The following is a 26,634-nucleotide window of genomic DNA, read 5'->3' as shown; positions in this document are numbered from 1 at the left end:
TACATCCACATCTGGCATGTCTTTGCATGCCTCTCCAGTCGTCTCAGACCCTTGTGTGTGGCAGATGACTATAGTCTGGAGGCCAGCCCCAGACTTAACCTGGGAGGATGGAGGGGGGAGTTGTTTCCCAAAACCTGAAGATGTAACAATAAGCAGATCTTTTTTTTTTGGTACAGGATAGTGGAGATACCCATCTTAAAACTGGAGATTTGTGGAGAGGCGTGGCTCCCTGCCAGTGTTGTAACTGTGTCCATGAAAGTACAGGGGATGATGTAAGGAGGGGATTGTTACAGAATTCACGGAATACTTATCTGTGTGACTGGCTGGGACAGCTGTTAGTTTTCTCCTCTTCTCGAAATGTTTTAAAACTCTTTATTGTAGCATCCTGAGCAAGCCTGTGAGATTAGACCTCCATAGTCAGAACAAAAACCAGAAAGTAGAATCAAAACAACGACAGCCCAGAAAATGTATTTCTCTCAGATTACTAGGAGAGCTTTTATTCGGAGCATTGCAAAAGTACATTTCATGGTTGTTAGAGCTTGCGCTCTTTCTTGCACTCGACATCCTCCATCTCTGAAACTAACGCTCATCTTTTTCTCACTCTATTTTGTGTTTTCTTCATTGATAAAAAAACCAACCAACAAAACAGTATTTGTAACACAGCTTGCAGAGAATAGAGAAAGCATCACTTCTTTCAGTCCAAGCATACAAATATACATGAGATAGATGGATATACGTTATATATTGTTCAAACTACCAAATGGTTTGTACTTATTGTGAGAACATGGCTTCAAGCTTCTCAAAAATAAACTAAGAGGAGCACTCTTTTAAATTCATGGCAAAATAGTGTACAGCATGGGATACATTTTGAGATCATACTGTAGGCAACATAACAAAAATAACGAGAATGAACCCTAAAGGTTGCAATCAGGCTTATAATTATTGTCACAGTGGAAGGAAAAGCAACTTTGGATTGAATATTGCATGTTTATGGAAGCAGCTTGTCACTTATATTGCTGCAGAGGCTTTCCGGTCAGTCACAGCGGACCGTCTGATTTAAAGGGTTTGATATCCTTCAGCTTGAATTGCATTGTGTGTAGTCCCTCCTTGTCCCAACACAACACTGAAGCGTTCCAAGGTGCATTGTTAGCCGAGTTTCCAGAGACCCTCGACTCACTCCTCCTTTAGTTGCAACTCAGATATCATTGGACTCCTGGAAGTTCTGGATTCAGTCAGTCAGTGTGAATACTGTTCAGAAAGCAGCTGCTGGAAGGCTGTGGTTGTTATTCCCCGCAGCCTGGCAGCCTTTACCTAGTAGAGACTCCAAAGAGTGCACGCTATCTTTGTCGAGACGTGTTCCCAGTCCAGACGGAGCGAAGTCCTCCCCTCCTCCCTCACCCCTCGCCTCCTGCAGCTCCCCCGTGACAGCAGCAGCAGCTGCGGCAGCAGCCGCACACTCCTCTTTGAACAATCGGTCATGCTCCATCTTGAGCTCCTGGTAGGAGCGGGAGAACATGTGGAAGATGGAGGTAGCCGGGAAGGCCATGATGAGGATCCCACTGAGGATGCTGCTCAGCGCCACGACCTGTCCAGGAATGGACCTGGGCACCATATCGCCATAGCCTACCGTCGTCATGGAGATGATGGCCCACCAGTAGGAGGCGGGAATGCTGCTGAAGTCATGGGTGCCCGTGAGCTCGCTTTCCGCTAAGTGGACCAGCGGAGAGAAGAGGGTGACGGCCACACAGAGGAAAAGCAAAAGGAGGCCAAACTCCCGGGTGCTGCGCCTGACGGTCAGCCCCAGCGTCTGCAGGCCGAGAGAGTGACGAGCCAGCCGCATCACATAGAGAATCCTCAGCGCCCGCAGGATCCTCAGCACCAGGCCCAGCTTGTCCAAATATCCTTTACCGCCTGACTTCTCCTGCTCCTGGTCTGAGTCCTCCTCTTTCACCACGAGGGAGACATAGTAGGGCAGGATGGCCATGGCGTCGATGATGTTGAGGGGCCCGCGGAGAAATTCCAGCTTACTGCGAGCCTGAATGAAGCGCAGCATGAACTCCAGGGAGAACCAGGCCACGCACACCGTCTCGATGATGAACATGTTGTGACACTTTGGGGAACACTCGCCCTGAGGTTGAGAGGGGGAGAGATTGAGGATGAGCGGAGCAGGGATTGACAGGAAGCAAGATAGATGGGGAGGAAAGTTGAGGGAGAAGGGGAAAAGACAAAAATCCTCAGGTCAGATAATCATCCTTGACATTCATTAATAAAACATGCGTTACAGTCAGTGAGTATGTCGAAGCTACTGCAATTGCACTGATACATATTCCAGCAACACAATCCATTATTTTGTCGGGACGACTTCTGTGATTAATATTACATTCAATGGGAGCTGTGGCAAAATGCAATCAGGCCTGTCTGCCCTCTAATTATAAAGGCAAAGCAATAAAATTTAAATAAGAACATCTATGTCACAATGCAGGAGGAATGTGGCAATTACAGAACTTGCTGTCAATTGAGCTTTTTAGTTAAACCTTTATGCCACGACAAAGTTAATGCTTCATAATCGTCCTCGACTTCACACTGTCACAAGAAATGATCTGTAACCACTAGAATGGTAATGAGAATTGAAGTAACAGCCACAGCAAAACAATGGGTGAAAATATCCAGCCATTGCAAATAAATTCATTTTCACAACATGTTTTAATGGCAAACAGATCCACCCACCCACCTCCCATCCATCCATCCATCCATCCATCCATCCATCCATCCATCATGGTTTTCCATCTTAGAGTCATCAACCAGCCCAGGATGAATGTCTTTGACTGTGGGATGAAACTCCACTCAGGGAGAACATGCAAACTCTACACAGAAAGGCACCAGTGTCCGACACTGCCATTGTTGAAATAACCTTACAAATGTCACAAAGCCAGAAAAGGTGGAGGTAAATGATAACACCCCTCCCAAGCTACAATCTGCCAATATTTATCTGACCCAATTCAACTACAACTATAAGTACATCCCCCTTCAGTCTTTTTTTGTGTTTCACTGTTTAAAAAAAAACAAAAAATCATGTTCCCTGCAGCCAGTTGATGTCTCTGTCATGTGAATGTCAACCTATGCTGTTGTGAGCATTTGCTGACAGAACTGATGCCATTGTTTATCTTAGGAGGACAATTTCCTCAGGCAGCACTCTGCTGTCCATGCTTGAGTTTACTTGCTGCAGTAACTGAGACAAATGGTAAGAAGCAGTAAATTCCTGGCTTTGGGCCTCAAAATGTCTCTTCTACCACAAGAGGAGGTAAACATTGATTCCATATTTTTGAAACATTTTCCCCTCAAGCGATTTGCACACTTGTTTTAATAAAAATGACATGCTGAATATAGGACTGCACGACTTAATATGTATTATTAAGATGGACATTGTTTGTGTCTTTTCTCTGGCTCCTCTTTCGTCAGCCTCTCCCTCCTCTCGCTGCCCGCTTTTCTCATTGTTCACTTTCTACATTCATCTCTCTGCACTGTGTCTCATCTATTTTCCTTCCATCTCGTCCTCTTTTTTTTCACCCTGCCACCCTCTCTTTTCTCCTCCTGCCTCCATCTCCACCTTCTCATCGCTCATTCTGTTTCCTCTTCCATCACCCTCTCTGGACTCCCTCCCCTCTCATCCTTCATCCCCTGCTTGCCCCTCGCTCTGCTCTCTTTCTGCATTAAATCCTTCATTCATTCAGCATGCCTTTAAGTGAAACACAACTCCCTCCACGGTTTCCTTATGCATGAAGCATCTTTCACACATATGTCCCACTCCTACTGCTCCCGTTCATCACTCTCTGCGTCCTCGCTGCCTTTTTCACCCGCTCTCATCTCACTGTGACTTCTGTGGCTTTATTTCTGCAAGCTGGTGTGTGTGCATGATTTGTAGTTTTGTTGTGTATGTATCAGGGCGAAGTTTTGACTTCATAACATCTTTCATTGTGCATTCATTCTCAAACCACTGCATCTGGTGACATGTCGAGATACTGTTGGTACTGCATTCAGCGGGTCTGAGTTTCCTCAGCATGACTGTTGTAGTCCATTCAAAGCTGGACAGACAGATTTAGTAATGCAGCTTTCATTTGCTCATCGACCTGAATAATTAGAAAAGACCGCAATGGTAAATGTTAGGACTACTTTTACATGCAGTATTGTCATTGCTTCATCTTTCTTCTATATCCATTTTATTCCTGAACAGGTTGCCAGTTCATCATAAGCCTAATGCATGCATGCAAACATGCAGCATTATAGGCACAAAGAATCTACAAATGCATGAGAAAATCCTGACACCCGACTTAATGACAGTTTGAAGTTAAAGAACATTGAATGATTGATTTATTTGACAGGAAATCTGTGTTTACAAATCCAGAGTAACATTTGGAGTGACTGACCACCAAACAACTAATCAATGGAGCTTTGCTTGGAACATCTGGCACCTTATCAGCTTAATTCAGTATATTTCCTGTTCATCTGTGTGGTGTGATGTTAGTAACTGTAAGTACAAAAAAAAAAAAAAAAAAAACTCTACAAAAAGGAGGGGGGGTGGGGGTGTCAGATCCACTCTGCGGAGGATTACAACACCATTCAATTACACTTAATCCTTTATCGTTTGCACAGATTTAAAACGTACTTACAGAAAGAAAAAAAAAAAGAAGAACCCTGTGACCTTTTTGAGTCCAAATTAACACAAACACAAATGTCTTTTTTAGTGGATTCACAGCTTTGTTTGGCATTTTGAAGCTGAATCACTGCACGTGGTTCTGGAGCAGCAGCTCATAGGAGTTGTCAGTGCAGCAGCCCACACAGTGAAAAGTGGAGCTCTAACGGCTTGATTCCAACAGCCTGTGATTTCTCCAGAGGTACGAAGCACTGACAAGGGGACATTTCCTCCACAAGCACAGGACACTTACAAAATTGAAGACACATTTTAAATTTCAAAGCTTCCCTGGAATAAGAGGATCAAATCTTTAACAGAATATTAACCTTGATTTTCACCTGCATTTCTCTTTTTTTTCCCTTCCACCTTTCCGTCTGAAGTTCAGCCTTCCTGAAATTTCACTTGCTGCCTGTCCTCTATGAATCTTTGAGATACTTCTCCCCCACGGGATGCTGTTATGTCTCTCATGTGCACTTCCTACCTGTCATTTATCCCCCTCCTTTCTGGCCTCTCTTTTTCGTGCTGACATTAAGCCCATCAGTGCATTGTGTTCTCACCCCCTGCAGGATAGCGGCCAATTGTTACGGCTAGTGGCTTCTCACTTCTGTCTGTCTCTCGCTCTCTCTCTCCCCCTTTTAAACACACACACACAGACAATTGCACACACAACAAGCTCCCACAATAGCAACCATCTCCCTGACCTTATCTCTTCTGCACAACTCTCTGTGGAACTAATGTCAGCGACAACACATTTCAGCACAGGCCCTGTTCACCCCAGCAGCTGTCTCATATAGAGCTTCACGTTATCCTCTGCATTAACACATCTCAATGTCAATTACTGAAAGGACCACACTAAGGGTGAAAGACAATATACAAAGGGTTTTTCTTATAGGCAGGGGGAGCAGATAAATGATACCTTTCCACCCCTGGTGCTATTTGTTAACTTGAATTTCAATGGTAAGTATTACTGCATTTCACTATGAAACCAGCAGAAGAGAAAGAGAGAGAAGATGCATCAAGTCACTAATTGTTGAGAAAAAAAAAACTTTTCAAAGACAGATCAGGTATTACACACAAAAAAAAGTGAAGGAGAAAAGGTAAATCTTTCTCAGGTTTGTCAGATATCAACAGCGGCTCGCTGGTAGTTTTCCATAAACCCAAGTATGATTGACAAGAACATGGCTGGATGTGATTTAGTTGTAACTCAATACATTACTCTGCCTAAGATACTGTCTTTAGTAGTGCAGTGGGACACAGTGGGGCCTTCTCTGAGTCTGCCTGGATATTCTTGTAACAACCCATGCGTTCTAAGTTAATTACTGTCTCCTTTGTAAATTAACAGTTGTTTTTTTTTTTTCTCCGTTAACCTCAGACCTGGTCCAAGAGGTGCCCAAAACGATATACCGCTTAATTCTGTGCAGGGTCATAGGCTGCTGGTGCCAATCCCAGTTTACAATGGGCGAGGGCAGAGTACACCCTGGACAGGCTTCCAGTTCATCACACAGGGAGAACACGCAAACTCCACTCAGAAACGTCCTTAGTCTAATCTACAACCTTCTAAGATTCCATACACTTGAATAATTTAGATATCGTTAAAGGAAATGGATATGTAAGATATGATTTAGATGTGACAATGATATTTTTGGATTGTGGTGGTGAGAAACATAAGCGAGGGAATATTAATGATGTCTTTGGTGCACGAGGATGCAAGATGCACATGGAGGCAGGTCACCATATTGCATTTCATACCAGATGATCATTGTATTGACAGGCTAATGTTTGCCTTTGACTTCACAGAACAATTGAAGAGCTTCTAACCGATTAAACATCTGGTTTCATTTGCAGGATCACCATTAAGCTTTTTGTGTGACACTGATGTTAATGTTTGTGCTGATGGCTAGACAGATTGTCACTAATTTATCATTTTTTTAAAATTGTGCTCAATGTATAGTTTTCCTTTTGTTAGCAGCAAAAAGATTTAGTTACATGTACACTTTTTTCATGGAAAAAAAAAACCTTAATCACTGTTAAATTTTAATAGTAGATTTAAAAAACTGATCACAAACACCAACCATCCTTCAGACTGCACAGTACATTATGCACTCGGGGAATTTTGACCATCCCAGACTGATTCAGTGCAATCATGGCAATATCTTTAATTGTGGCTTACAACCTATGGTCTGATGCTGTACAGGAAGGTGGGTTTGCGGACGAGCACACAACCACAGACAGCCTGAGAGCATCTTCAAACAGTGTTGGAAATTTCATTACTGCTGTCTCACTATCCCACACAGTCTGACTACTGATACAAGTTGCAGCTGCTTACAACCAATAGAAATGATGTGACGCCAGCGCTGCACCAGAACAATAGTTGATGCTGAACCACGTTCACATTATCTGCTTACCTACAGTATTATAAAAACAGTGTGAATCTCTGCTTGGCTCATTTATTTATTGTTGCATACATAGACGTCATCCAAGGTGACATTATTCCTCTACTGGATTTTACTTATGGAAGTTATTTAACAGTCTCAGCAACCGCCAAAACTTTTTACATTGTCGTTGCCATGCGCAAGGCACTCAGTCGTCCATTGCAGTCAATTTGGAGTTTTCTCAATGTCACTTCGATATATAGGAAGAGAGAAATATGGGCTCAAATAACCTCTGATTCATTGTGCGGTCAAACTTGAACTCGTCATCACACAGTGTAGTAAGTAATAAACTTTACGGTGTCCGAATTGAATTGAGTGAAGTAGTATAAACGATGGATGGACTGCTAAAATCAGGCAGACCGCGGGAGCCTTTAGGGAACTTTCAAAAATCCCAAATTTGTTTAGGATTAATGGAAGATATGTGTTAATTTCCAAATAAAGACACTTTTCCAAACAGATTTCTCAGATTACAGAAAGAAAACATATTGTAACTGCTTCAAAATGCATTTTGAAGTGAACAATTTGTCCATTTTCCCAAAATTGTGTCTGTTGCTCTTGATCAGCACCAGTCTATGATTCATTGTGTATTATGTCAGCTTTTCTACCAGAACCAGCATTACCCTCTGGTGGATCGAACCACACAGGGCAGCCTTTGCTCCCAGCATGCATCAGTAAGCCTTGGCCACCTGCTAACCCATTACTGGGCCACTGCTCTTTATTCATTCTACAACTTTTGATAGATGCTTTGAAAAGCTACAGCTTTGGAGACGCATTCGTCGCGCAATCACAGATGATCCCATGTTAAACTTGCACCATTCCTTCTGCTTGCCCTTCTTTTCTTGTGTCTTACACATCAACTTGTTGGATGACAAACTGAAATTAATTTAAAGACATAAGCTTATTCCTTTTGACTAAATTAATTGCTATAATTGCCTTTGTGGTCATCACAATTTTGCCAGACATCAGTCAGGATTAATGATTTGATAGTGAAGTTGCCAATTCCTGGCTGTGATGCTGTATTGTCAGTTGAGTTTTATTTTTTTGTCCACCCACTGTTTTCTACTGACTGTGCAGTGGGACAACTGCTGGATGCGTCAACACAAGGTCACTGTTCATGCCACGGGTTTGAAGCATTAATGCGTCTCTTTATTGTTGGACAAGTGAAAGCTTCTCCAGCTCTGAATTATGAATGTGTTTTTTTTCTACTTGCGTATCAGATAAAGCCTCACTTTTCACCGTCTTCAGTGAGTAATTCAAAGATTTCTTCTTGTACACGACTCCCACATGGCTCTATCAATGGTATAGAGGAAACATGCATACACCTCTGCTGCTCTCTGCATGATTGTTACCTTCAGGAAGTTCTGTTTAAAATTGGGTCTACATTCTTGGCGATGCGCCCTTGTGTTACGGTCTAACTTTCTATACCTTGTGTGTCTTGAGCCTCTTTTCCCTTGATAATTCTGCAATGATCTAACGATAGCAAGAGGTTTGGATAGAAAGGGGGGGAATGACTCTGTCCATGAATCAACCTTACCTCGCAGAAAGTCTTTGAAAAAAAAAACTTTGCACCACTGAACACCTTCCCTTGGCATTGCTGCACTGGCCTCGCCTTCATATTTACAGCTTAAAGCTCCAATGGAGAAGAATTGAAAGGACGAGGAAAGGGGCAGGCAGCAAGGACAGCCAGAAGAAGAAAAAAAAAAATGAGGAGACGTTGCTGAACTGGCAGACTGTTGGCCTTAACCCGAAAGACTGCTCATCAAGCACGGTGTTCACGAGTCATGGGCTATTAAAGCACTTGTATTACGTGACACCTCCATCCATTATTAGACTGTGCGACTGTCACCTGAGAGGTGGATGGATGCACATGTGCACAGGCTAAAGGATGTGGTGTGCTGTTTAATTTGCAAGAATCCTTGATAGCAGCCGAATAGCCTCCAACACTCCAAACACACACCATTCATTGACTCATGACACTCCGCTCCGTTTCATGGATACTGTAACACGGACATGAGCAGTTTTCCTCCCCATATGAGGCGGCTGTTTGAGCTGCAGACCTGCTCGTAGCCAACAAAAGAGCAACAGCGAGCTCATGCACAGATGCCCTAATGGAGAAAAATGAAAGGGGGAAGGTGGGCACGAGGGAGAGAACAAAAGAAAGAGAAGAACGCATGAAAGGAGAGTGGGTGGCAAAGTGGTGCAGAGGGATAGAGCAGAGAGGGATTACAAGATAAGTTGATGAGGAAAAGATGGGGTGACATCTGAAGCGTGGCGATCCCTTCACACCTCATATGTCTCTGTTCTGCAGCTGTCAGGATTCTGCACACCTACATTCACACCGTCTCCCACAAACATGCATTCATGGCTTCAGACTTTTGTGGAAAATACTAGTTGAATTGAGTTGCTACTCACAATGAGTTTAGTTCCGGGGCCACATTCCGCCTCATTAGTTCTCAACTGAGAAAGCTGTAAATTTACAGCACAGTAATCTTTAAATGCAGATAAATGCAATGTTTTCTCCAAGTTGCAGTGCAAAAATAAATGATGCAAAACCTAAATAAATCCCTTTGGATACACCTTTATTTCTCATATTTTCACAAATCCCATTTAAAGCTCAGTGGGATTCGAATCAGGAACCTGACTTTTCTAACCTCTAGGCCACTACAAGCACATGTTTTTCTTATTCAATACGTTTTTCACACATCTATGAATAATTTCTTGATGGATAAATCACCCTTGTTGCATGGCTATTTCATTAAAAACACGAGAGCTTTGATAGCTCTTACTGAAACAGTGCAATTTCAAGTGGTGAAGCTCAGAACCGTTACCTTTATTCATAAAATCACAGGTGAGTTTTTTTTGGGGGGCTTTTCAAGGTCAACCTTTTATGCCGAACTGTCAAGAACATATTTGGGATCTGAACAGTCAAGGAAAGCCAGCCTGTGGATCACTAAAAACAAATGTTGAGCTTCAGCTGTCTTTAGCTCGGACAATATAAAGTGATGTTCACTCCTCACTTGGTGGTTGGAGGCCGTTTGGCTACATAAGTCCTATTTCCTGCATCGACTCCTGCCGAAAGCGACGGAAAGACAGGTCAAGTGATTGTTGTGCAAGTGTTGCATTGTGAGCGTGCATGAAAGGCGAGTTTCATCCAGGGAATATGTAAATATTCACTGAATTGCTGGATTATGTCACAAATTGGACTCCATTGCGCTGACAAGAATAGAACAAACGAACACAATCCAGTGCCATCAATGCACTTCGAACTGTTATTGTGTAAGAGGAGGATGTTAGATGTGCTGTGTTGTATTGTGCAACAAAACAAACAAAGAAGATGGTTAAAAAGACAGATGATTAAAAAAAACAAAAACTATTTCAAGTTAGGTTTTGAATGGAGCACATTAAAACCAGCCATGCAGGGTCATCAGAAATACAGTAAAAACACATGTTGTTCCCAATTTAGTCCAATATGGGGCAATTTTTTGTTTGTACCTGGGAGAGCTGATGCAGTTTTTCATACATGGAGAGTCAAAGGATTGGGAAGGATTCGAGATGTTTACCTACCTAACTGTGATACATTAATGAGCTTTCAGGAGTTACAAGATAAATTTCATATAGATAAAAAACAATTCTTTAAATATCTTCAATTGCGAAGTTACATACACAAAACCCAGAACAATATACTAACGAAACCTACACACTCAGACTTAGAGGAAATTATGACAAAGGATAGTCAAAAGAAAGGCATAATATCACATATATATAATTTTATGATGGGAAGAGATCCTGAAGATTCATATGGCAGACTCAAAGCTTGGAACGAGGATTTGTCATTGGATTTAACTGTGGAGGAGTGGAGGGCTACATGTAACTTGGCACATACCACATCTATTAACGTACGCCTCAGATTAATACAGTTTAAATGGTTAATGCGAGTATATGTAACACCGGTAGATCTTCATAGATATAATGGTAACATTCCTGATCTATGTCCAAAATGCACCGACTGTAGGGGAACACTGGCTCATTGTATGTGGTATTGTAGGAAGATTATAATGTTTTGGGAACAAATAAGAGGTGTCATTGAAAAAATTATTTCTAGGAAATTTATATTGGACCGAAAGCTATTCATATTTGGTTTATACCCAGAGGAATGTACATATACAAGGAGTGAAAAAATGTTTATAAATATAAGCCTGTTGAATGCTAAGAGATGTATATCACTATTTTGGAAAAAGGGTCATGGACCTTCTGTGGAACAGTGGAGGCAGCAGATGTTGTCAACACTCCCATTGGAGAAGATCACCTATGTGTTGAAGGGCAGACAAAATGTTTTTGAGAGTGTCTGGGGGCCTTTCATGTTGTATGTCAAAGACCTTTGAGCATGAGTAATAGTGTGATGGTTACTTTACCTTTGTTAATTCTTTCTAAACGGGCAGTGTGATGTGTTTTTTGTGTGTGTGTGTGTGTTTTGTTGTGTGTTATGTTATAAAAATTAATAAAAACTTTTTTTGGAAAAAAAAAAAAAACACATGTTGTATTACTACTTCACAAACTGTTGTAATGTGTTTGAACTCATTGACCTCTGCTACGTTGACCTCGTCTATCACAGGTAACCAGTGAGGGATGGGTGGGATATTCAATCCTTTCTAGTCTATGTATCTCTGCTTCTGTCAATTTATTACCGTATATAAAATGTGTCTCCCCATGTGGTGTTTAACACTTTTTTCACCAGACCAGGCAAAACATCTCCAGTCAATGCAATTTTAAATGTAAGCAATGCAGAGCTGTCACCTCTCGCATACTGAAGGAAAATAACGTAATTAACTCTAAACTTACGCCACACACTATTTGAATTACACTGGAACTTTAAAACTAAAATGTATTGTTGTTATTCGCTGATCCATCATAGGTATTAAATAAAATGTTCTCACAATTAGACATGTATAGTAAGTCTCAGAACCCTGAAATTATTATTATGGTCTTGCATTTTTGTTGTTGCTGTCATTATATCTTCATATTTACGACATACATTTTCTCCTATAAGATCAAGTTGTGAAGCTTGAAAAAAACCAAACACTCACATAATGCACATCTTCACCATAAAACACTGAATCAACCCTGAAACTGTGCGTTAAAGTCCTTTAAAGTTGTGACTGACAATACAACTCGCACTCATGCTCGCATACACATAAAAGCAAGAAACTCAGAGTCAAACATATACATAAATAAAAAATGACGATGTGTTTTTTTTTCCTTTCCAGCTTGGTTCCCACTTCCAGGATTAGTTTTTATTGAAAATAGTCATAGAAACTTGAGAACCGCTTGTGCAAAACGGAACTCCGGTGCACAGACTCATCTGTACAAACACTTACTGCTCCGTTTAAATGAACTTCTTTGTTTGCTCTACAAAATGTAATAAATAACATTTAAAGGTTGTTGAGTCACTTTAATTTTTCATTGTCGCACACACACAAAAAGAGATGTGAGACCCATACAAGCTCAGCGAGAAGAATGGTCTACCTTTATTACCACAATTCTGTGGGGGCTCGTTTTTTTTTTCTTTTCCATCCCCCTAAAAAAGAAATCTATGACAAGGTTTTGAAAATCATAAAGTTAATTTTTAAAGTAAATGGTGAATTCATTCGCCGCAGATTTGATTTGGACTGGCTGTTTGTGTGAATGCAGTGTAGATGACATGAAGGCATTGAATTGACTTCACTTATGATGTGTTTGAGCTGCGGTGTGAAATCAAAACACCCACATTTCATTTCGCAGCCCCTCTGGGCAGATTGTAGTTCTCGTGTGCTGGAAACCCGCCGCGGTGTATAATACCTCAGGAAGCACAGCAGCTGTCCTCTGTGTTTGTTTACATGTGTGCTTTTCCATGCGACTGTCGCAGCTGTTTCACCTTCTGGGTTTAGCACACATTGCTGATTCTGGATTATGCTCTTGCCCATGTCATTTTTTACCTGTCCACCAGGTGTCCTCTTCATCTCATCCTCTGTTGTGCACCTGTGGTTCATTTTTGATCCACTATAATCTGCCACCTGCCTCACAAACTGCTCAGCAGCACACACAATTGTCTGCAAGTGTCTTTCTAATTCTAGATTAGGAAAATATTGGTTTTGCTGTAGGTATAGTAAAGTGCGTATGTATACAGTGAGGTGGATGATGTATTATAGTGATACGTAAACCACCATTACTTTATAAATTGCAAACGGTATATTGATATAGATATTGGAAGCAAATGTTTTCTCTTCATTCAAGAGCACCTTTAATTAGTGGCTCAATAAACTAGTTGCATAAACAATATTGGAACCTTCGATTCTTGCAGGTGGTTTATCTAATGTTCTAGTAATAGCTGTATAAATCTGTTTATTTCTAGAATCACTTAAGAGAAGCGAACTCATCTAAATTCCCTCGACCCTATTAAATTAATTGCTCATTTCTACTTGACTGAACCACACAGTGTAGACTCCTCAGCTAATGTGTCACTGTACCAATGCAATAATAAAGTCATGTGCATGTTAATAAAAAGAAAAGGAAACCCTTGGTTTAGCTTCCAAACACTTTAATGACACCCAACAGTGACTCACAAATACCAATATAATTTATTCACTGATTTCTGATGACAAGGGTCCATTAAAAAAAGATCAAAAGATGGACGATGTGAAAACTTCAGCAAAGTGAATTGTCCCCGGTTGGTTGGTTTCATCTAATCCTGCCAACTAAAGACAAATTAAATATGAAGACATGCACAATCGTTTAAAAAAAATAATTTTTTGAAATTGTTATATGCATCTGGCTTTATTCGGTTTCGTAGCCAATATGTGAAAAAAAATTATTATTGTATAGTTTCATGAGTGATCACTGCTCTGACTGACTTGTTTTTGTCTGTCAGGTGGATATGAATGAGTTAGATCTTAAAAACACGGCTGATCACGACAATGCAGATTTGAATTGCGAATGCTCCCACCAGCACAGGATGTGAGTATGTCAAAAAATATTTCACCTTCACAATGAAACTAATGTACTCTGTACTCTGGAAGCCTGCTTGAAGCAAAAATCAGCTGAAAAATGTGACTGTAATTCTGCTCATTAAAAATGTAACATACTGTAACCTTTACTAGTTTTTATGGAAATCAGTCTGCTACTTTATTTAGCTTGCTTATTTAGCCCACGCGTGTCGGAGGCCGGCGAGGCCTTATTGGGCGATCACCGTACATCTGGTCTGCAGAGTCTGCGGGGGATAAAATATGGCAGCACAACTCTGTCTCAATTCTGCTGATGCATTTTCTCGGTCTGTTTCAAGACGACACATTTCTTTGTTTCAGGCGTTTCAGTTCCTTGCTTTATAATGCAAACAACCAGAGTGTATCCAGGCAGCGTTATTTGATTGATAAGGTGTAGGTGTCAAATTCTGGGGCGCCAACAAATCCATGACTGTCTGAGAGCATGGGGCAGTCAGTGTCACTGAGGGCAAAAGGGGGGAGGATTTGCATGGAACTGCAGTAGCTGCAGGACCCCCTGCTGGTTGTGGTGCTCAGGCCGAATCTTGAGAGCGAGACTCCATATGTCAAGAACTTATATCATAACATAATTGAAAATTGTCTTTCCTTAGAAATGAATCAACTTTTCTGTGGTCTTGTGAGGTCCCAACACGTGTGGATACTCAGTTTGTCTCCTTCCAAATAAACTCTTGACTTCAATGACATCTCTGTCAAACTGCACTAAAAGCATCACAGGCCAGAGAGCTGGAAATGGACCAAACACAGGATGAGATTCGGAAGCAGCATATTCATTCAAATTATTATGACGAAGAATTTCACAACACTGTTTTGACTCCTTTATGCATTTTATAATCTGTCGGTGAGATTTGCAGCTGGTATAAATACCATTGCAATAATCTGACATGCATTGTCATGTACTTGGCATCACAACAGCTGCTGAGCGTGCATTTTTATTTGCATATTTTCTTTCACAGGTCAAATGCAAAATGAGAGCAAACCAGATGAGAGTGCAAACCTTATCTCTTTCATGTTAACTTTGGTTCGGACCACAGAACTGCACCACAAGTGTCAACAGTAAATGTCCCAAACCGTCAGAGAATTTACATACAGCGTCACTGCACTGCCACCGCGCAGTGTTTGTCTTTGCTGTGCAATCACATCCTGGCATGAAGAGGATAAACACCTCATACTTTGCTGCATTCTCAGTAATCCCACTTGGCAGCCACGCTGCACATCAGACGCAGGAATGCAACTCCTAACCGAGATATGCCGTAATAGGCATGGAATCTGCTCTGCACTGACGACACACGTCTGGAGACATAAACGGAGAGGAAATGCTTGTGTAAGCATGTTTTTAAACATGTGCATTTAGTCTCATTATTGCTGAGGTTTTTCACCTTATTAGCTTCCTGGAGCTACTGTGTCCATTTTACTGGGAGGGTTTAAGTGTGTGTAAATCTAAAAAAAAAAAAAAAAACCCCAGCAATGCACTGTTATGTAATAGATTCATGGCACTGCTCTTCCTCCATCTGTTTTGCTTGTTTGTTTCTTCATTTCAATCCTCCTCTATGTATATTCAGACCAACAGCTCCTCTGAAGTCTGTACTTTTCTTGACTTATTGTCACTCTGAATGTCCGCCTGTGTGTCAGCTTGCTGAGGCAACAAAGTTTACAGGCACTGACACTTATTTATGCTCCCCTCATGTTCATTTAATGGAGGGTGGAATTACAGTGACAGAATTTAAAAGCATTTCATGCAAAAGAAAAAATGCAATCTTAATTGCATGCCCCTGTTGCTTAAGGTTTAAAATGGGGTTCATGATTGATGACAATATTTTGATTTGGCTGATGAGAACGGATAGAGCACACACACACACACACACACACACACACACACACACACACACACACACACACACACACACACACACACACACACACACACACACACACACACACACACACACACACACACACACACTTGTTTAGTCTTCCACAGCAATAACACACTGAATCATATTAAACCTTACTGTTACACTGTGTGACTCGCATCTCAGCAGTGGAAGTAAATTGTCTTCAATAAAATATTTGCAGGAACGGCTTGCAGACATACCATGGCAACACAAAATGCATTCTTTTCTATGTCCACCTCTGCAGCTCTGAGCCAGAGGGAAACTTCATTCATGCTTCCAAGTTCCAGGCCACCCCAAATGTAGGAAACAGCATCACATCACAGCTTCCCATCAGGGACAGTCATTTTTTTTTTTTGTTGGTGGGAGAAAATGTCTTTGTTGATTCACATAATGAAATTTTACACAGTTCCAGCTGATTTTTTTGTTTTGTTTTTTTACAAGCGCAACCAGAAATTCTTGTGAGATTTTATCGCAGCCAATAGTTTTACCTCTCCAAACTGATTTTCAGCAGAGCTGGACATCAGTGTAAAATGACAGATAAGAGGCAAGTTGTTATCGCTATTGTATCTCCTGGTTTCATTTTTCCTCTTTGTTTTCAACAAATACGCTGGTGATTGTATAAGCGAGCTAAAACTGCGATGAATAGTCCTCATAATAGCAAACACTTGCAAAATCATGCAAAATATGAACATCCCTGGTTGAATCTGCTTCTGTAAGGTTTGCATGCGTGTGACTTTATCTCTGGAACTTACAGCTTCCTCCCACAGTCTAAACATTTATAGTTGATCAATTGGTGTCTCTCAATTGATTTGACTGGGCTAGTTGGAATCTCCTCAATCTCTCTCTGTGGAGTTTGCATGTTCCTGGGTTTTCTCCGGGTACTCTACGTGCATGTTGGCTTCATTTTTGGCTCCAGCAGTGCTAATAAACCCAGCCTTTCATGTAGAGTTTGCATGGATTGGCTCCAGATTCCCGAGACCTTGAATTGGATAAAGGAGGTTCAGAAAATGTATTTCTGCGTGGGAGTATGTGTGCATGTTTTCTATTGATAGTTTGTGTACTCGGGTCATATAATTTTATCTCGGGCAATATTTAAACTTTAAACAGCTCATTTGAGAAGAAAGAAGTCAAATGTAGCTTCTCAATATACTTTAATTCTCATTTCTCATCTCATACTCTCTTGTCTCCTCGTGTACTCCATCTTTTTAACCCACTGTCCTCGATTTACTTCCTTCACTCCGGTGCATTAGGATTCACTTCATCTTGCTTAGGGTTTCCACAGTAACGTTTGTCTGTTTATCTTCACTTTCTTAATAGAATCACATATCACCTTAATCACAAGGCGAGACAGGATCTGCATTCTAATAAAACTATTGACGAGCCTGCAGTTGACAACAAATGGACAGACAATGAGAAAACTCACAGTCTGATGGTTCGGTTTCACACTCTCCCATTCTGCCATCGGTCACGTCTTTACAGATACTTGTGATTGATGCTCCGGGAGGTAATTATCGAACAGCAAATTCCACTTCAATTTATGGCATTAAGGGTATAAAACGGCCACTTCAATTACTCCCCAGGCCAGGATATGACTGAATTAGGGAAACGAGAGCAAATCTGATGAGGCTGTCTGAAAATATTCCATCATCTAGTTGAGGCTATTAAAAGACCAAGCGACATCCACTGAAAGCTAAACACTTTGATGTATGTGCGGTAAATGGATTAAAATTAATGCGGAAATAGTTTGGTGAAAAAGTTTTTCTCAGGCATATCTGCAAAGGGAGTCAATGTCTTTAGTCAATGTTTGACATTTGATCAGCTAAAGGATGTAAGCTTGGATAATCTATCAACATGTGGAGGAGCCCTGCTATTTTGAATGCCTCAAAAAAAAACAAAAAAACAAACCTGCACCCTCCCTGTTCTTTCCTGTCTAAACACAGCAACCAGACATGTGACTGTGGCAGATTAGGGAGGTCAGTGCCGGGGTAGAACAGTAGTCAGCGAAGAGATTTATCTCATAAACAAAGCAAGTTGCATCAAATAATGACAAATACCTTCAAATTGGGATGTTTTATAACCGAGAGACTCGGATAAAGAACATAAACAAGCTGATAACACATAAAAGAAAGCTTTACAGTACCATGATTACAATAAGTTCATTATGAACTGATGATGAAATGGAAAATGTCACATTCAAAATCTTGGTGATTCTCACCAACGCAATGGCTTCTATATCTAATTTGTTGCTTTCTTAAATACAAGCCGGTTGAAATTTCTTGTTTTTATGCCACAGAGATGTGTCTGGCCACTGTTTCACCAGCTGTGTGCAGCAGGTGCCAATAAGCAAATTTGAGCAGGAGCTTAAAAGGTCAGGGAGCAAGTGAAGTCTGTACCAAACACAACAAAAAGTAATCTAACAATTTAGAAAATAGAGAAATAAATTTTTTGTTGATACTGACTTGTTGATAAAATGATTTTGGCCTTTCTGTGCTCAGTTTCCCTCTTCTCCACTATTCATTTGTGGCTTCTTCTCTGTATTCTCGTTTCCTCTAACAATCCAAAATCATGAGCTTAACTGGCGACTCTAAACTGCCCCTAAATGTGAATTTAAGTGTGTGGTTGTCTGTCTCTCTGTGTTTGTGTCTGTCATTGACTGATAACCTCTCCAACTTCGGTATATAGTCCGCTGGGATCAGCTCCAGCCCCGTAAGTTGGATCAAGCTGTACAGAAGATGGAGGGATGATTTTGGCTGAAAATCAGCCAATTTATTGATTTAACTTCAGCCTATGTAAAGATATCTGTATTGTTGAGTATCTAAAATTTGCATAACAAATAACTTGTCAATACATTTTGTTTGCTCAATGCACATTTGCACACTCAATGAACGTTACATAAAACTTTACAGCCCTGCAATTTGCACCAATTTCCATCAATATGTACAATTTTAGAAACGGCAACAAATGTTTTGATTTAACATCAGTATTTTCTTACATTTTTGAGTGTTTTCTCTCAAATTGTTCCGAGTGTACACAGTCAGAAGGATTAACAGTGGCTCTGGAATAAAGGAGTGGTTTTTTTTCCTACTAAGTGCAGAGAGCTCAAACAGTGCAGCCACCGACAGCCGCAGCAGGCGGAGGGATAAACGAGTCATTATTATCAGTGGGCTTGAAACTGAGCTTAAAGATTAGGGCCCCTCCCCAAGCATTTAATTCATAGTGATATACAGTTTGATAGAGGGGATCAGCTGAGGACATGGATAAAGTCATTACATGGCAGAATGAAAGTTGAGGGAAGGGAAAAGTATTACTTTTTTTTTTTTGGGATCAAACTCAGGTTTTACCTTCTTTTCCTCACACAGAGGTATAGGCACCAGAAGCAATATGAAAGACGAGTGGACACAAAACAGGGAAGAAACACTGATGGCAAGGCCACGTGAATTAAAGATGACATGAAAGCTGCAGCTCCTGCCTGGCAATACTTGCTGGACTTCAGTCGCTGCATGCAGGACAATAGCTTGACAGTCAGGAGCATGAAAACAGCAGATGGATTTGTTTACTTGTGAATCGAGCTGCCAGCCCTTTCACAAGAACGCACATTGACATGCAAAGAGATGCTTGGATGAGCAGATATGCGCAGCTCAATGTCCTCACGAGCCACAATGTTCTCTCAACGATGGATCTCAAGGTGTCAGACACAATTATACACCGCTTAGATGACGACCTTATCGCCGACGTTGTTGTCACAAAGCTTGAAGCACAAAAACATGCCTGACGTAGCGGCGGTAAAGAGGTTCATAAAAATCTGCCATTCTTCTGAAGCGCTGGTGTGTCTGGAATCGATACAGTGTGATAACAAGTGAGTGTGTGTGTGTGTGTAAAGGTTGGTGGGTGTGTGCAGGTTTTGGGGAAGTGAGGTGCTCTCTGAGGACTTCAGCTCCGAGGACTATTTGATTTCCTCCATGGACCAGTGCTGCTGCTGCTGCTGTGTTTACCTGAATGAGTCAAATACACAATCCATCAAGATATGTCATCTTTTTTTTTTTTTCCCCATTGAGCAAGTAGCAACACTCATAACTAGTCTCTGCTTCTGCTGCCTGCCTCTCAGCATACTGCTCCATGTCTTCTGTTGTGAACCTTGTCACTGACTCCATTGCACAGAAAATAGATACACTCCACTAGGCTTTTTTGTTCTTTCATCTTCCTCTTGACGATAACATGAACAGATTTGCCCGATGACATGCTGTAAGAAGTCCATATCAAAAACATCACTCAATCCTGCAGGTTTACATACACCACAACACACCAGACACAGGAACTCTGTCCAATCCTGCTGCCAAGGCTCCTCCGTCTGTGTTCTGAACAACTGGACACCTGCTGGAAGCGCTCACGAAATCCTCTCTTCATCCTTTACAAGACGTCGAGCATTTTGCAAGTACCTCACTAAATTCTCCAGCATCACACCCTCTTGTACTTGATCCTCTGGCCATCTGTGACTAATCATATCAGAATCAATTCATGGACGGTGCTGCGGCTGACCTCTCAAGGAACTGTCTGTCGAACACATTTGCAAAGTTTAAGTACAGCCACCAGCAAGTGCACACTAAAAGCAAATTTTATCCAAGGTCACCTTGAGCGCAAATGTGCAAACGTTACCTGCTGCAACAGTCAACAAATGGAGGGAAAGCTATCTTAAACATGAAATCTACATATGTAACCTTATGCGTAATTCGATTTCACTGAAAAGCAGTTTATCTCTGTGCAGAGGATACGCTGCTGTTGAATTGCACAAGTGAGCAAAAGACCAGAGTGAAGTGCGTGCATAATGCAGAGAGAGCCGTGTCCGTCACAGTGGATGAGTTCATCAGCATTGTATCTGTAAATGCCCACATGTGAATGTGTTGGGATGGGACTGCAAAGTTAATGCATGTGTGTGTGTGTGTGTTTTTATGTGTGCACATTTATACAACTTTAACTGTGTCTATTGATGCACATTTGTGTGAATATGTGGTGGCATAGAGTATGCCCGTTTCATTATGCAGACACTGGATAGGCCTCAGTGAGCAGCTCGCTCTTCATTATCCCACGCCGCTGTGGGCAGATACAGATCACAGAACACACACACACACACACACACACACACACACACACACACACACACACACACACACACACACACACACACACACACACACACACACACACACACACACACACACACACACACACACACACACATACAGCACTGTCCGACAGGGATATTTAAAAGGTGTGACAGCAGGGAGTTTTACATTTCTCTGTGAATTTTTGCAGAATTATACATTTTGATCAGATAGAAAATTAACAAAACATCCTTATATTAGACACCCCCCCCCCCCCCCCCAAGAAAATTGATATAAAGATTTGTAAACATTCAGAGAGAGTAAATAAAGTTATCGTTGGGAACATTTCCTAAGTGAACATCCAGTTTGTAGAGTTATGAGCAGGTCTGTCACTTAACAATCGTGGCATCGTTTATCCAAAAGGAGCTTTGAGAAGTGACAGCTGTAATCACTCATAACACTCAGGATAAATCTCCGCCGGCAGACGGAACTGCTTGAGGCATCTTACCACAAAACCCGAATTCAGAGTTTAATGTTATGACGGATGTTTTGGTATTAGCCAGGCTTTTGTTTGGAGCTGTCCCATGCTGACAGCCACATTCACAGCAGGCCAACACACACTGGCTCACTCACCCTGTCCTCTTCCTCTCTGAGGTCTGGCATGGTGCTGATGCACAAGCTGATGACCGTCACCGCCACCATGATCACCGACAAGCAAGCGAAGATCTTCCCCGGTAAACCAGACTGTGGATTCTCCACCGTGTCTCTCAGCCAGTTCATCATTTTCCGATACTGGGTTTCCTCCACCGGCACCCGCTGCATGGCGTTCCTCTCCCGGCACTCCTCCTCGCGCCTCTCCTGCTCGTGTACGTCCTCCATGCGCGTATACATCTTCCGCTTGCAGCATCGCTCCATGTACGCCATCTCCACACCCCAGTAAGTCAGCTCGTCGTGCAGGGAGAGGATGCACATCTCTCGCAGCAGCCGCAGTTTCCCCGCGGCCAGGAAGTTGAGGATGACCCTGAAGGCAGATGGCGAGCGGTCAAAGAAGAACTCTTTGCGGGCTTCGTCGTAGTCGTCACAGACGCTGGCGATGTCCTCGGGCGACCTGCAGTCACAGAGACGGCCGAGCCGCGTGAGGGGGAACTGCTCCAGGGTGCTCCAGGGAAAGGTGTAGCGGTTTCCCCCGACATTGATCACCGCCAACAAGGCGTGGTCGACTGAGACCAAGTCTTCTGGCCGACGGATGAACTGAGCCCGCTGGTAGTACACACCCTGCAGGAGGAAAACAACCCCAAACACTTCAATACCTGTGCAGCTGCATGGGAAGAAAAGTATTTATGAAGTAATTGTCGTTAATATTCAGCCTTTTGGACCAAGTAGCACTCGTACCTTGATGGTCTCAGTCTCGGGAATTTCAGTGAAGATGCGATCAAGGCTGCTGTCATCACTGACGGACAAGTTGCTGAAGTCATGGTTGGCGTTGCTGATGATGGGCATGGTAGCATTTGGAAAGTGAGCTGCTCTGAGGTGGGCAGCTCAGACCAGGTGGCAAAGCCAAGAAGAGTGTACGAATGGTGTCTCGCTGAACTTTTCAGCTTTTTCTTTCTCGGATACAAACTTCAGTTAAAACTTGTGTACGAGAGAAGCTCCTCCGTCACAGCCGACCTCTGCTGCTGATCAGCTGTGGCTCTCTGTCGTTCTCGGTTTCAGGATGTCTCTCGGCAAAACATGAGCGATGGCTTCAAGTTTTTTTTTTTTAAACAACTGAGCAAAACCTCAGAGGGGAGAGGCTGTTAACACCTGCTGTCAAATGGAACTGGGGTTGAGTTTTGACATTTCCATTTCAGGTCCACCGTAGACTCGGCTCAAGGATCAGGACTCAACATCAGATCAGTGGGTAATCCAGATCAGAAACAAGAGTCTAGAAAAAGGAAAGCCCGGATAGAAAGAGTGGGTTAGGCCTGATCAGTCGTTGATTGCAACAGAGGATGAGTCGGAAGGCAAATGTGTAGAGCTGAGGTGTCCGGGGACTGAGGGAGATCCACTGTGTCGCCGCAACAGGATTAGGGAGGGCCTAGACACGTGGTGGCGTCATGCAGGCACTGAGAGAGAGAGAAAGAAGATGGCATGAAAAAAAAAATGTCAGATTGGAACCAGAGTGGAGTGAGATTAAGCCAGGACCCACAATATGAAGCAAGAGTGGGAAAGGAATGGGAAAGACAGATGTTGAAGACAGAGAGAGAACGAGGAGCTGACGGAGAGAGCACACCAAAAAGACACTGCAGTGCTTGCCAGGCTCCTCCCTCAATCTTTCACTTCCTTTCAGAGAGAAACTGGACTGACATCAGCGTCTTGGCTGCTTTTAATGGCCAGTCAGTGCAGGACCTCAAGGGCCGGCAAAGGAATTCACATTCCGGTCGGTTTCGTGTGAGGACACTGATTTAGCGAACATGCGAGTGAGAAAAATCTCAGTAATAGATGTAGAAAAGAACATCCTGGCTGCGTGGTGTTATTCACACTCAGAAAGTTATTGGCTGATTTAATTGGGCAAAACTCCCAGCAACAGACAACCAAAGACATGATCCAAAATGTTTGGAGGTTTTTTTGGCAATGAGACTGCTCTATAACTTATTGGCATGGTTCGTTATTACACTTGCCCAGAAAGGTACGCTGTGTATGAACCACTTAAATAGTTCTGGCTAACAGTTTCACTATATAGTAGCCCCTGTTTCATGTTATTTGACTGCAACTAAGTTGCTGCACACTGCCAAAGTTATTTGATTATATGCAAAGAAAAAAAAACACATGCTCAGAAATGTAATTTACGGCCAACGTGCTACGATTTGTCACAGAAGGAAAGCACTGTTGTTTGTGTTAATCATCATAATGACTGCAATTATTCCAGAACTATAATCATTTCTAATTAAACATGCTTGTTTGCTGCAGTAAATCGGAGCGTATGGACTTTAAAACTGTGTGATTGGATATATCTGAAATTGAAGCTTCAACGTGCAGATGTGCATTTGACAAGAAGCTCATAGATTTGTATCTTTGACAATCAAATCATATCAAGGGGAAAAAAAAGTAAAAGAATACGTGACTGGCTGGTCTTTTTTTTTCTTCGTTTGAGATGTACTGTTCCATACCTGAGGTGGAAGACTGTGTGGCGCTTGTACTTAGACACCAGAGTCCAAACCTTGTTGGGGGACTCGGTGAATAAATCCTGCTCTTGGGTCTATAGTGGCAATATGAACTACTGTACATCCTCATAATGCTAACTCGCACAGTTCAAGAATAGAAGATCGATAGATCGTATGTCGCGTTTGGTATCGAGTTGCCAACGTGAGGCTGACGGTTGAATGTCTGACAGCTTCTGATGTGAACATCACTCAGGCTGCGTTGACTTCAAGGTGAGCCAATATCCAATTATCAATTCAACACTTTTCTTTCGATATCCCTCGTTACACAAGCAGGTACATGTTCTCCTGCACAAGTAGTGCAACACTCATCCGTCACTGTGACTCGTCCTGACACAACACAACAAAACACACAGCCACAGCGGCGCCTGTAAAGTGTTGCCTCACACGAGCTGTCTACGCTCTCTAAAGTTGGAACATTATCAGCATCATCGACAATATTCTGCACAGTAACTTTCTACACTGACACAAGCTTACTGGATTGGATGCGTGACTGGACAGAACGGACAGTCTCAAGCATTGGATCGCATCTTATATGAGTCACTAATTCAGATCCAAGAGGATAGGATCCTGTAAAGGAGAAAGCAATAAATCACTTGTGTCACAATGCTGATATTTCATTTCCACCTCATGTGGAAGAGGAGAACGTGATGAAGTATTTATTAATCGATTCATACTCCCTGTGGATGTGACTTTTTTTTTTTCCTTGTGGAAGTTAATTGAAGTGGGAGTATTTTTGCAATATGCTGTGCTCCATCGTTTCTCCACTGGACACAGTGATGGTGGAGAGAAACGGCATCAAATAAACAGAACTTTATCTCAGCTTATAGTTTGCAATTGTCTTTTGATTGCATGTGGTATTTGACATTGAGGTTGTCTTTATTCCTTTTACATTCATGGATGGACTGAATCAAAAATCAAACATGATTTAAAAAAAAACCTATTTATAGAAAGGGGAAAAATGTTGAACTAAGACAAGTTAACCCCCATTAGGACTCTGGTGATGTAAAGTGAACTTTATTAAGGTTGTTAATGTGTGTTTTCTAGTCAAGTGCAGGTTATTTATTTTACACTGTCCCTATTAGACATTTTCAAGAAATTGTATTATCATTATTCTATGATTTATAATATAATATTCAGGAGCTGATTGAGAGACCCGCATTTTAAAAGTCTCCCTCCCTCCCTCCCTCCCTCCCTCTCTTGCTCTCGCTCTCTCTCTCTCTCTCTCTCTCTCTCTCACACACACACACACACACACACACACACACACACACACACACACACACACACACACACACACACACACACACACACACACACACACACACTTGTGTTAGCGCACAGTGGTTGCTGAACATTTTCTGCGTCCTTATCTAGTCGAGACCTTTAATTAAACTCATTCATATAGAGCGTTTAATTAAGATCATCAAACTAACAGGCTTAGAAAAATGATCGGGAATAAAAACAAATAACGGAACGACTGAAATCAATCGTGCCTGAGAGGACATTAATATTTATCTTAATAATAAAGTAGAAATCCGGAGCTATTTTGCTTTAAAACATTGGATGTGATCATCTCCATGTAGAACAACCCCGCACAGACACAGTGAAACAAATTCACATTATACTGCAGTAGAGTATAATGCACAATATCAAAGAATTATGACGGAACATTACAACTCCAGATAGAATGTTGCGCTGCAGCACCTGCGCACAGACATGCAACTTAAGAAGTGCACCTTACCATCCAGAGCCCATCTCCAGACAGCCGAATCATCTCCCAGTAAAATCCCTCTTATTCCCCCCCCGATCACTCAGCCATCAGCAGCCACCACATGTCACGGTAACACGGGACACCTCTCCGGCAACCGCATCATCCGAGCCGGTGGAGGAGGCGCACGCACACGGTCAGGGCACACCGGGGTTGTGCGGCGGGTGGAGGTCTGGTGTGCTGAAAGTGTCCCGTTACAGCTCGAACAGTGGTGCTGCAGGAGGAGGAGGAGGTGCAGGGGAGAGGGAGGAGGAGGCGGAGGGGGGGAGCCGGAGCCGCGGTGCGCAACAGAGGAGACTCCGAGCAGCTGCGCTCAAGTTCAAGTTTGCGTAAAAGGTGCAGGGTGCGTGCGGGCAGGCGCAGTGCCGAGCCGGCACAGCCTGTGCAAGTTCCTGGCTCGACGAAAGATGTTTTTTTTTTTTTTTTAGAAATGTGGGCGGAGTGTGGCTGGTCGCGTCCGCTTGCAGATCCCCCCCCCCATTGCTTTTAGGCAGTAAAATGAAAATCAAGGACACT

General features: G+C 42.3%; 1 protein-coding gene across 1 annotated transcript; it reads right to left on the bottom strand.

Annotated features, from left to right (window-relative positions):
* Nucleotides 1-1,252: 1,252 nt before the first annotated feature.
* On the bottom strand, nucleotides 1,253-22,647 carry kcng4a (potassium voltage-gated channel, subfamily G, member 4a; the record flags this gene model as incomplete). Its single annotated transcript, XM_080504887.1, has 3 exons — nucleotides 1,253-2,128; nucleotides 21,781-22,422; nucleotides 22,540-22,647. 3 exons carry the CDS (start codon nucleotides 22,645-22,647, stop codon nucleotides 1,253-1,255), a joined length of 1,626 nt encoding a protein of 541 aa, XP_080361013.1.
* Nucleotides 22,648-26,634: the final 3,987 nt, after the last annotated feature.

This window comes from Blennius ocellaris, assembly GCF_963422515.1.
Source record: "Blennius ocellaris genome assembly, chromosome: 11".
In the NCBI taxonomy this organism is placed as follows: Eukaryota; Metazoa; Chordata; class Actinopteri; order Blenniiformes; family Blenniidae; genus Blennius; species Blennius ocellaris.
The sequence above is the reverse complement of the archived record's forward strand: the minus strand, read 5'-3'. Positions and strand labels throughout refer to the sequence as shown.